The following is a 13,069-nucleotide window of genomic DNA, read 5'->3' as shown; positions in this document are numbered from 1 at the left end:
GAAATGTGCAACCCATTACTCAGGGACATCTGCCTCCGTAGAGAGCTTCTAGTGGTGTACGCGCCTCAATGCTGCCGCTACGATCAACATTTTAGGCGACTCAATCCCCAGGACCACAGGTAAGCCTGCTGCAGTGCTCTCTCGTTTGCTATATGATTACGACCGTAATGAATTTTTCGGTTTAAATGACCCCCCCCCCCATCAAGATTCGGAAGGGTAAACTCGAGTGCTAGTCAGGTGTTGTTGGTTATGCAAATTGTCGCACCTAAAGTGGACAAGGGCTGTATACAAAAGGGCGACTATTCTCAGCAGCTTTTTGGCGTACACAAGTTTGTCCCCCGTAAATCATAAGCGTGGACGACAGCCATGGAACGATCCAGAGAATCCTGGTCCAACAATTCCATTAGGAAAAGTGAAGCAACACAGCCGCCTCAGCTAGTCTCGACATGCTCTCAATTATGCCAGTTAGCCATGCCCTGATTGGCAAGACAAAACCCTGATTGAATCCAGTGGGAATTTTAAACTCTGAAGGAAAGTCTTGCAAGTCTGAAAACAGAAGCATTTGAGGTGGCAATGAAGGGGGGAAGCACGTTACTGAAGAATGTAAGAGTAACATATTTTTGGAGAAATTGGATTTTGCCGAAATTGGAGGGAACCTGGTTTGGGAGGGAGTTAACAGTTGGAATCGGGCTCATCCTGAAAGAGGTGGACATTTTTCTGTTGTACTATGTTGCACACCTGCCAACCTTCCACATTCAAAATGCGGGAGACCCTGGAACTAAGGAATTAATGCACAGGCTTTGAACTCCAAGGTTGGGATAGTGTCTGTTCTTCTGTTCTGGCCATTGTCTTCCCAACACTGCTGGAGATTTGGCAGGTATGCAAATGCCCACAAGATATGATGCTAAACAAAAAGAAATGTCATGTGGTGTTGTCTTTTCCAGCTGCCTGAGGTTCACGGCATACTCGTCATTCACAAGATGGGTCTGGGGATACCTTGGCCCAAGGAACAGACGACAGGTTCCTGGATGCGTTGTCCGAGCAATCAGGAGGGAGTTCCCGTCTACGTCTTATCAAGGCTATCAGCGTTAGGACCATCGAAACAAGGGTGTCTTGGCAAGAGAGACAAGCTGGTGCATACTGATGGCTGGAAGTGGAGACATGTAGTGGCAAGACTAAAATTTTGCTGACATAGGCACACTTCGTGTAAGTTAGCCCTTGGTCATCCCCCTTGCCTCCCATCAGAGGTTTTCGAGAATACTATAGGTGTGTGGTGTACGGATAAACCTATCCGTACACCACACGCCTATAGTATCCTCGAAAACGTCTGATTGGAGGCAAGGGGGATGACCAAGGGCTCACTTACACGAAGTGTGCCTATGTCCGGAAATTTTTTTGTCTTGCAGCAATTTTCGTCTTTTCGTCATTGCAGTGTGGGGGATGGTTTGTCTTGTCACTCTGTATCTCCAGTTGCAGTCAACAGACTGTCTACCCGTCTGAACAGCAAAAACTACTACACGTGGCGGTATTAGCTCTGGCATCAAATCCAGACTGTACTGCACTAAGTTAGTGCCGAGGTGGGTGTAGTGACGGGAATAAAGAATGACCCTATAATTGTATCATTTATTGTACAGTGGAGTATGACGGAGTGGGAATAACAAAATGGCTTAGGTTTGTTTGCCTCCCATTATGTATGGGAGGCAAATAAACCTAAGCTATTTTATTATGTTGTGCTGTGGTTCTAAATTAATGTGGTGTGAAGTCTGGGCGGTTACAGGTATGCTGCCACAGGGATGTTAGGAGGGTTCATGTTAGCAGATCCATATCTGGTGTACTAATACGCTATGCAAGGCTGTGTCCATTGTTTTCCTCTTCCTGGAATCAGGGGATGACAACCCCCTTGTGAGATGCGCCGTGAAGTGGGAAGTGGGTCCGCAGAACTTGCTTCAGCCATGACCTCCACATCTGAAATATGGCCTTGAGTGTTAACACTCAAAAGAATACGTTGAGGGCCTAGCGGGTACAATAACAAACATAAAAATGACTATGCCAATAAATCTTCCCCTTTGCGGTCCCTATTTCATTGGCACAGTTATTTTCCTGTCGACATTACGTTATAAACGCTGGCGGCCGCATCACACAAGATTCCGTTCACACAACTCGACAATTTTCAGGGCTCGTACAGGTTGGGACAAAAGTTTACGGAACACGCGAGCGACGTACTTTTTCTTCGGTGCGACACCCTAGCGGCCGCCGGAAGCGGGTGAGTTCACTGTTTCGGAGGGATGGAAGGGTGCGCTGTGAGCGACACACAGCGGTAACTCGTACTTCCCAGGCACACCCAAGCGGCACTGGAGCGACCACTGCGTGTCGCTAACAGCGCATCCGTCCACCCCTCCGAAACAATGAACTCGCCCGCTTCCGGCAGCCGCTAGGGTGTCGCACCGAAGAAAAAGTACGCCGCTCGCGTGTTCCGCAAACTTTTCTCCCAACCTGTACATATCCATTATTTTGTGGGACGTGCAAAAAGAATTGCAATATTTTCGTGGCTTGATAAAACATACCAAATCCAGTTGATTCCGTTGACGTGCTTGCTGCCGCCCGAAATAGAGCCAGAAATTAGCAACAAGGCTGCAGTAGAATACTGATGCAAGTGTCTCGGACATAGCCAAACACAGATTGCGATGTTTTCACATCACTGAATGCTGCCATCAGGCTTACACTATAAACTGTAGAAACATCCAGTAGCTGCAATAACATTAGAATAACGCTGTCATGTGGGAGTGTTACGTTACTCCTGCATAATAATGGCGCCAATTAGCACAGCAACAACACACCAATCTTTTTTCTCTAGAGTACGCGTACTATTGCGTCAGGATGCTGCAATCATTGTAATAATTTGTGTACATTAGTAGCCGGTGTGACTGTGACGTTACAATCGGCGGCGAGGCCAGGTGTTCGCGATGATGTTTACTGTGACAACTGATATTTTTCATCGCAGCGTAGCTGTGACCACGCAAGATTGTCACTTACCTCCGTTACTGGTTCCTGCCCTTGTTCCTGATCGAATATGCATACTAACTGCCCATATATGTCTGCAACAGCACGATTAAAACGAATATCGTCGTACGTGCTTACTAGCCGCTGCACATGTGCGGCAAGCTGGGTTTAAGGAGGCTGTGCGCCAAACATTGTGGTGTTGCCTTGTGGATAATCAGAGTGTGGCATCTTCCCTTTGTGCCTGCCGAATTTTGGCTGCTGTTTCTAGGGGACCTCCCTACAGCCTGTATCGACTTGCCGCTACTTGAAGCAACGAGACTACAAAAATTCTCCTGGTTATTCGCGAGCTTCTGCATCGAAAATGCTGCCGTCAAGGACATATGGGGCCAATTCAAGAATACCAGGACTCGTACCATGAACATGGTAGAAGGCTGGCACAACAGCCTACTAAGTCGAATTGGCAAGCGGCAGCCCAGTTTGGCAGAGCCAGTGCAGTGGTTCCAAACCTCGCAGATTATGTCACTCAGAATCGGATGCAGGCACTGAGGCTTGATCCTCTCACCGAAGGAAGACCACAATGCCCAAGCGTGCTTCAGAGAATAAGTCTGTTGCATTCTGAGATTGACAGATTTGCAACGTATGTCTCGGAGCACGACCCCATGTTCGCTGATGTTGTGAAGCACTTGGAATCAATTATTGATATAGGCCCTGCAAGTTAGGGATGCTATGAAATGACTTTGTGACTATTGCAATTCAACGACAACCTCCTGCAAATAACAACAACAGGGTGCTTAATTCGTGTCCGAAGAGCGGTGATTCACAACGGCGTACTTTCTTCTCTTGGGATGAGGAAGGTGGGGTTGGTTGGTGATTGGTGTTTTCTGGCGCAAAAGCAACGAAGAGGAAACTTGAGTTTGAGTTTGCTTAGCAACAAAGAGGAAGTTGAGGATTACTGAAGCTTTTTTATGTGAGTGAATATTCCAAATATTCGCGAATCTGGCAGTATATATGGCATATGGCCTGAAAGCTTTTGGTTATTACTTGAGGATAATAAAGTGTACCTACAGTTTCTTGGCCTGCGAGAACACATTCGTGGTGAAGAGAGCAACAAATTCGCAAATGCCAATGGGGGCAGTATCACTGTCGAAATCCAATCCACATCTAAAGCAACTGATGATGATGATGATGATTCAGGTTTTTATGGCGCACGGACAACTCTAAAGCAACTAAAGTCCTCACACGAGCCTCGAAGGAAACCGCAGCACTCTGCAACTCTTGTCCGACACAGTGCTCTCGAAAGTACAAGTGTCGGTATAGGTCTGCACGGGAGTAATGGCGTATTCCTCGTCTCTCGGGATATGCATTGATGCGATCGGCAATCCGACGGTTGCACCATAGGCATTGCTCCATTTTGATGATCCTTCTAAAGATTCCACATTCTGGGTACATAGGTGGAAATTGGGAAATGGAAGACGAGGGTGGGGAAGCGACATCCGGTCTGCAGTGTGTCTGCATCCTCAATTGTGTGTACTGTCTTGTGCATGGTGTTCCAGTGATGGGAGTCATCAATCAACCTTGCCGATATCACCGTGGCTCAGAGAAGTAGGTCTCCTTTATGCCTTAATCGTCTGTTCACCAACATCTATGCCTCTTTTTTCCATGTCTATATTTTTGCACCGATGAAATAATTGTGTCGTTTATGCACGTTGAGCAACGATTGAAATCACCTCTTTTTTTAAAATCTCATCTAGTGGCGTTCAGTTTAGTTTACTCGGCAAATTCATGAAGAATGTTGAAACTACAAAGAGAAACGTACAGTGCTGGACAAAAGTCTACGGAACACGCTCCTGTGCATTCCTTCCTCAGAGTGACGCTCTAGCAATGAATGCGACCGCACGGATTTACAGACGTGTGCCTAGGTAATCCAATCACATGTTTCCAAATCCGTATGGAACCATTCGCCGCTCGCGTGTCACTCTGAGGAAGGAATGCGCCGGAGCGTGTTCCGTAATCTTTTGTCCAGCACTGTACATGGAGTTGTAGTCTTATTTGACGCTGAGACAACAAACATTTCCTGCAGCTAAAATCTTGTTGATTGGCTCCCAATGAGGGTTGCTGTAATCTACCCTGATGTGTAATCTATCCTGCAACGGCGAGCCCTTTCACTGCTACCACCACAGCTACCCTATACAGAAAACGTGTCATTGAATCATAATTAAAACTACACCACCAACAATCATGCTGTCAAATGCATTTCTTATTACTAGCTTTTTGCCACCTACTGATGTGAATGTCATCTAACTAAAGTTTTATTATGTCAATTTTTGCGAACTGAACTCGAAAATTTGCCAAGTAAAGCTTGCTTGTTGCTTGCCGAACTTACTCAAGTCCAGGATAATTGACACTGATATTGAGGAGCTATCCCATCAGAGAAAATAGCCGAACATCGTGCGTTTCGGAGCGACTTTTTGTACACCCTCCTTGTCAGTCGGACTAGTTTGCTTCTGAGTTTGCAAAACAGTTTGCTAAACTCAGCCCACATAAGGATAGTGGAAAGATACAAGACAGGCTTATCGCATCTGGCTTCCGCTGGGATGATGCCTTCCCTCCCCCAATTTCAAGAACTCGCTTTGTCTACATCCCTGTGTGTGCTGGGTTTAGCAACCTCCTTTTGTCGGACTGACAGCAAGGGCTCTCAAAGTCGTCGAGCTCAAGCCTCTGGGCATTCTGAAAAGCATGACGTTCGTCTTTGAGTAAATTTGGCACGTGCTTCACATTGATGAGGTAAAAAAGCGACCGTTACTTGGCAAATTTTCGAGTTCAGTTCGTAAAGAGTGACATCAAGTTACATGACATTCACATCAGGAGGTGGCAAAAACCTGCCAGAAGAAATGCCATTGATCGCGTGATTCTAGGTGGAGTAGATTTTTTTTAATTATAATTGAATGACACGTCTTCTGGGACACCTTGTTTGTTGAAAGAAGACATCTATGACGTCTTGATGCTTAATTTCCATCAAGATTTCTTCACATGGAACGTCAATCAGTTCGGACACTAAGATCACGCTGTAACAGGTGCGCTATAACACTGCAGGTGTTCAATGTTTTATGTAAGGAAGCTGAAATTCTTCTACCCATCATTTCATGAGTGTTCGGGATATTTTGATTTGATCCGGGTTTTATTGGCGCATCAGCTACAAAGGCCATAGTGCGCCAAATACCACTGAAGACTAGTTAGTTAAAAACTACATGTGCAGGACTAAAATTTAAAGTAACTGTTACATTAGTGTTTAAAATCACAGATCTTTTAAAAATCCAGTATCTTTAAAAAACCTATACACGTTCTCAAAAGGAACAAAGCTGTCATCTCCCAGCAGTAGCATTGGATGGAGGGGCAAAAAGGTTCTATAAAAGGGAGAAAAATGATGTTGACGAAGATGTTGGTACGCTGGACACGTGATGAGGATGTGAATGATCGAAAGCTGTTCACCACAGTGGTTGCATTCCGTTGGGTCTTCTTCTCGTAGAAGATACCCATGTGTCAAGTATGTGTGTCCCAAACGAAGGCGGGAGGATAACACTTCATATAGTCGATTGGACATACCAGGTGAACTGGAGCCTACATAGGGCTTGATACTGTGTAATTTATTATTGGTTTGCATGTCCCAAGATGTTTGCCAGTCATTATTGATGCATCTTTTCAGACGTAGTTTGAGATCTTGATATGGAATTTCGAAAGGGGTTATGTCACCTGTTAACGCAGCCGTAGCAGCATGATCAGCTTGTTCATTGCCAGGTATGCCAACATGACTGGGTACCCAGCAGAAGAGTACCTGATAGGCCCTATTAGCTATAGTGCTTGCCAGGCTCCTTGCACGATGAACTACCAGGTTTTTAGTGGGGTGTATGTTACAAATAGCCTGCAGAGAACTGAGAGAATCTGTGTATATTACTGAGGATCTTATGTGGTTTTGTATGATGTAGTTGAGGGCTAAAATTATTCCATACACTTCAGCAGTAAAAATAGACATGGTGTTCTGTAGCCGGTGTGAACGTGTGACAACTCCAGTAACCATAGCACATGAAACCCTAATATTTGTTTTCGATCCATCCGTGTAGAATTCAACATGATTGCCAAAGGTTTTCCTTAGGTGCTCAAATTCCTGTTTCAGTACAATGTTTGGGGTATTACGTTTGTCATATCTAGTGAGTGATCTATCATATTTTGGATGAGGTTGCCATGGAGGGATTTTTTTACTGCACTCAAGGATCATGGACTTATATTCTGTAAAGCCATAGTGCTCAATTTCCTTAGACATGCGCATACTAAATGGCAATACCGCTGAAGGCCTCTTTAAAAAGAGTTGTTTATATTGTGTGTCTCTTACAGCAGGGATCGCCGGGTTTTGTGGGTAGCCTCTAATCCTTAATGCATATGACGTACTCAGGTAGAACCGCCGCCTTTCGAGAGACCACTCATTGGTTTCTACGTAAAGGCTCTCGACAGGCGAGGTCCGGAAAGCTCCAAGGACCAGGCGCAGTCCCAGGTGATGTACAGGGTCCAACATTTTCAGAGTAGAAGGTCGTGCTGACCCATACACCACACAACCGTAATCAAGTTTTGAAAGGACAGTGGAGACATAGATCCGGTGTAACGTATCGCGATCTGCTCCCCAGGATCGGTGTGAGAGTACCTTTAAAATGTTCAAAGACTTTATGCATTTTTTCTTGAGGGTTTTCAGGTGAGCTGAGAATGAGAGTTTTTCGTCGAATATGAGACCAAGGAATTTGTGTTCAGATTTCACGCTTATACTTTGGTTGCACATAGAAAGAGTGGGGTCTGGGAACATTCTCCGAAACTTCGAGAAACGAACACAGACTGTCTTGTCGGGAGAGAATTTGAAGCCATTTTCCTGAGACCATTTAACCAGTTTATTTATTGTTAGCTGTAGCTGACGTTCGCACACCGATAGGTTAGAGGAGCAATAAGAAATCTGAACATCGTCGACGTACAACGAGTATTTGATTGATGAAGGGATAACACTTGCTAAAGAATTCATTTTTACAATGAAAAGGGTCACGCTAAGTACGGATCCCTGCGGGACACCATGTTCCTGGATGAATGGACGAGATAGTGTTGTCCCAACTTGTACCCTGAAAGTTCTTCCCTGTAGGAAATTGGTAATACATTGGAACATTCTGCCACGTATACCAAGTGCATGCAAGTCTCGAAGGATACCATATCGCCATGCTGTATCATATGCCTTCTCTAGATCGAAGAAAACAGACATACAGTGCTGTTTCCTGACGAAGGCTTCTCTAATGGTAGTCTCCAAACGCAAAAGTTGGTCGACTGTTGAGCACGCAGCTCTAAAGCCACACTGATATTTATCCAAACAATTATTTTCTTCTAGAAAATACATAAGACGATTGTTGACCATGCGCTCAAAGGTCTTCCCCAGACAACTTGTCAGTGCTATGGGTCGGTAACTGCACGGGTGCGAGGGATCTTTTCCTGGCTTCAGCAGTGGAACTATGGTTGCCTCCTTCCAGCCAGAAGGGAGAACACCTTCTCGCCAGATAAAATTAAAGAAATCCAGGAGAGACTTTAATGAAGACAGATGTTTAAGCATGGAGTACACTATGCGATCAGGTCCAGGTGCCGAGTTTTTAGGGGATGACAGAGCCCTTTGTAGCTCCGCCATTGAAAAAGGTGAGTTGTAACCACACCTCTCATCTGACCCACTGTCAACTGCATGCCTTTCAGCAGGTGATTTAATTTTTAGGAAATCTCTGCTGTAATGGGATGAACTTGACACTTGTTGGAAATGTTCCCCGAGGGCATTGGCCTGCTCCTCCATACTTTGACACACTGTACCATTTATTTCTAACAATGGTCACAGAAGCTTGTATAGTCGCCCTTTATTTTCTTTAGTCTGTCCCATATTATTTTTGATGGAGTGTTACTATTTAAGGATGATACGAAATTTCTCCAAGACTCTTTCTTTGCTTGCCTTCGCGTCCAACGTGCTTTCGCCCGAGCTCTTCTGAAAGCAATTAGATTTGTTGTAGTGGGGTGCCGTCGAAAGACACCCCACGCCCGGTTTTGTTCTTTGCGTGTGCTTCCACAATCGCTCGTCCACCAAGGCTTGGAGCGCTTGGGGAGTCGGCCAGATGTTTGCGGAATGGACTGTTCAGCGGCATTTATAATTGTATGAGTGACCAATTTATTTGCCTCCTCAACATTCAAACCCTGAAAAGCAGGAGACAGGAAATTTGCTTCTCTTTCAAATATGTCCCAATTTGCCTCTTGTAATTTCCACCGTGGTGGACGAGTTTTTATGTTGTTAGTGTAACCATGCAATTTAATAATGACCGGAAAATGATCGCTACCTCGGGGATTCTGTTCAACTCTCCAGTCCATGCAGTGGAAAAGAGAAGAACTGCACAAGGAGATGTCTATTGCGGAAAACGACCTTGATGCAGAGTTTACATACGTTGGCAATCCCGTATTTAGTAAGCAGACAGGCCTTGCAAGGAGGACTCGTTCCAACATTCTCCCACGACTATCGGTTTTTTGGCTCCCCCACAAGATGTTGTGTGCATTGAAATCTCCAAGCAGAATGAACGGTGCGGGAAGCTGGTCCAAAATATCTTCTATTTGTTTCTGTTTAACAGCTATCGAAGGTGGAAGATAAAGAGAACATACAGTTATTACATTATCGAGACAAATGTGAATAGCAACAGCCTCAAGTGTTGTGTTTAGTGGAATGTACCTTGCAGGAAGGTGTTTTCGTGTCAGAACTGCGACACCTCCAGAAGCCCGTGCTGTGTTGGATCGGTCCTTCCTAAAGAGATTCCATTGTCTGAATGGATTAGGGTTACAGGGGTTCAGATAAGTTTCCTGCAAGCAAATACAGGCGGCAGTGTGTGTTTCACAAACATCATGAACATCATCTATATTTGCGAGCAGGCCTCGGCAATTCCACTGAAGGATAATGCTAGGCTTCATTAAGGTAATTAGGAGGAGGAAAAGGAACACCTGCATTGTGTAGTGTGTGTATTTTATGTGAATTTTGTGTTGTCTCTGCATGGCTTTATGGAGCCTGTATTCTTGGTGGGGGTATTTTCTGCTGCTCTACCACCTGACTTCTCCCGCTTGTCCTTCCCCTGAGAAGAACCAGCTGGAAGACTCGACGACGACTTCTGTGATGAGCGGTCGTCGTCGTCAACTTCCATGGTTAGGGCTTGGGACGGATAGCTTGTAATCTCGTCCCAAACAGAAGGGGAGCCAGCAACCTCTGATGAGGTTGTTGCCGTCCCGTTTGGGCTGGCAGTTTGGCCAGCCTGAGGGGACACTTCCGTGGCCCTCTCTTTTCTTTGGGGAGTGTGGAGTGGAGGTCCAGGAGTCTGGGTCTCCACAGATACTCCGAGTGGTGCCACTCCCCTGCGCACCACTTCGGAAAAAGTGCCTTTATTCTGAAATTCCAGTTGTGTCTTAGCTGCTTTGTATGTGATGTTTTGCTCTGTCTTTATTTTTAAGATTTGTTTTTCTTCTTGAAATCGGGGGCACGACCTGGAGTAGACGGGGTGCTCGCCACGACAGTTTACACATTTTACGTTACTTTGGCAAGGCTCTGGTGTGTGGTCTTTCTCAGCGCATTTTGGGCATGTTGCATGTCCCCTGCAGGTCTGCGAGCTGTGTCCAAAGTGTTGGCATTTAAAGCAGCGCCTCGGGCTAGGAACATATGCTCTTACTTGACAGTTGATGTATCCTGCCTTCAAGGAAGAAGGAAGTGTATGGAGCTGAAAGGACAGGACTACATGCTTAGTTGGTATTTCCTTGCCTTCCCTGCGCATTACAATTCTTTTTGCGAGCACGACTCCCTGATCTTGTAAGCCTTCTTCTATTTCGGTATCTGAGCATGGGAGCAATTCATCCACAGAAATCACACCTTTAACAATGTTCAGAGTGCGATGTGCTGTGACAGATACAGGTGTATCGCCAATTTTCTTTAGTGATTGGAGGGCTGCGCTCTGTTGTTTGGTCTGAACTAGAACCTGAATGTCACCTGTTCTTAGCTTTTTGGCCTCATAGGATTTCCCTATTAACTGTTCTAGAGCCTTTGCAGTCACAAAGGGAGATATCTTTTCGAGTGGGCAGTTCTGGTCTTCTGAGTGTAGGATAAGAAACTTTGGGAACCAGGGTTCTTGAGTCACATTAAGAAGATTCATAGTTAGTGCCTCGTTGCGGCTTCTTTTAGGAGGCCGATCACGTCTTTTAGAGGTTTGAGTGTCCATGCAAAAAATATATGGTGTTCAGTGCAGTAGGTGTGTCGGCCAGCACCGACCCCAACCAAGGGAACATGCTCTGCACATTAACACATCCCTCTGCACTATACCCAAGTGCAGCTTCTGGAGAGTGAAAAGACTGCCCAAGGTTGACCCTTGTCGCCAAAGAAGGTGAAAAGGAGGAAAGATAGAGGGAGAGCAGAAGAAAGAAAAAAGTAATGAAAAGCGAGATGGCGACTAGCTGGATAGTCCTGGCCGGGCCTTCCAGGATCACCCGTCTGTGGGAAGCAGGGGCCAAAGCAGTGTGTTGTTTTCCCGGAGGGGCCCCGAAGGGTCCCAACCAACCTCCGAGTCCACTCAACTGCCAGGATCCCCCTTTCCCCAGCCACGGGAAAGCCACGCACAGCTATACGTGGGGGTCTCCCTCCTGCGGCGACCCAACCGTGAGTGCAGGAGGGGGCTACTGCGGCTGCTGCCGGGCGATGGGGGCGCCAAGTTCCCGACGCCGGGTGTTCGGGATATGGTCAAGCTTATTCATTTGTGCATTTTAGAAGTCTCCAGATCTTATACATTTTATTTCAACAATATTTTTAGACAGAGATGCCACAGTTTTTTTTTTATATATAAAAAACGGTGATATCTTTCCCAGCGGTATGCTTTTGTCTTTTTCAGCATCGGATCTTGTTACAACGACGTACTTAGCAGTGAACTGTTTGTAAACGGTTTTGTAATACTTCGGTCCTGGGATTCTTTGCCCCGATCTCAGAGTTAATGAAAGATTGCCCTATACAGGTCTGATGAAATGAGCAACCCCAAGTATTATCCGCACTTCATGCTCATACATACGGGAAAGTCTCCGAGTAGTGATAACCCGTTGGCGGGGCCTTGACGAAGACCCCGACCGCCACTGTTCAATGTTTCTATACCTTAACCTTTCATCTCCTCAGAACGGTAGGTAACACCTTCGGACTGGGGGCTGGGGTAGGTGGTTGCGCTACTCACCAAACATCAGCGTATGCTGACGTCCCCTGCGGAGATCGAAAAATGGCCTGGTCCGGCACGGGCCTTCATGTTTTATGAGGCCCGCCCCTGCCCGGTGGCAAAGTGAGTAGAGCCCGGTCCCGTCCAAAGCGGTGACTCAGCCAGTAGATCCCCCCTCGTATTTCCAGCCATGACGTACGCATTTCTAGTACATATCAAATTTCTAAGCAAAGTTATAAAAAGAGAAGACAATGCCACAAACATACAAGTGCTGGGAACAGCACGAGACCAAATTACATCCAGAACGCACGCAGGCAAGGGCATTATCATTACAATATGCCATGCAAGTAGATCAGCTTTCGCAGAGTCCCTCAGTTTTTCACTTTCCCCTCGTGCACGTAGAACAGTCTCATTGGACTGCTCTCAAATAAGGCACCACAATAGCTGAACGTTAAAGTGCAGCTCCGCTGCTGTTCCGAAAGTATGAAGACGTTGTGATATTCAGAACCGTGGTCCCAACTTCATTCATAAACGCACATTGCTTTCCAAATTTCCATACTCCTTCGTGAGAACTTTGAGAAAAACTACCGGGCGGCGGTTCCACTTGTGACGTCATACATGGGACTGCGCGGATTGGATAGCCACACCTAGCCAGCTCTGCCTGGCAACCAGTTTGTGTTTACACTCCGTCATGGCCGCTGTATCGTGCTGAAATAGCTGTCACGAGCTATCGGGGACCACCGCACCGTTTTATCATGTTTCTTATAAGAAATACTTCGTCTTCGAGCACGTACTCG

At 46.0% G+C, this 13,069-nt stretch overlaps 1 protein-coding gene across 1 annotated transcript; it reads right to left on the bottom strand.

Moving 5' to 3' along the window:
• Nucleotides 1–10,064: 10,064 nt before the first annotated feature.
• LOC135389330 (uncharacterized) lies at nt 10,065–11,234 on the bottom strand. The gene has a single exon (XM_064619393.1). The coding sequence runs from the start codon at nt 11,232–11,234 to the stop codon at nt 10,065–10,067; it is 1,170 nt and encodes a 389-aa protein (XP_064475463.1).
• Between the last annotated feature and the right edge of the window lie 1,835 nt (nt 11,235–13,069).

The sequence above is a fragment of the Ornithodoros turicata genome, chromosome 3 (genome assembly GCF_037126465.1).
Source record: "Ornithodoros turicata isolate Travis chromosome 3, ASM3712646v1, whole genome shotgun sequence".
NCBI classification, from domain to species: domain Eukaryota; kingdom Metazoa; phylum Arthropoda; class Arachnida; order Ixodida; family Argasidae; genus Ornithodoros; species Ornithodoros turicata.
This window is presented reverse-complemented; position numbering and strand designations above follow the sequence as displayed.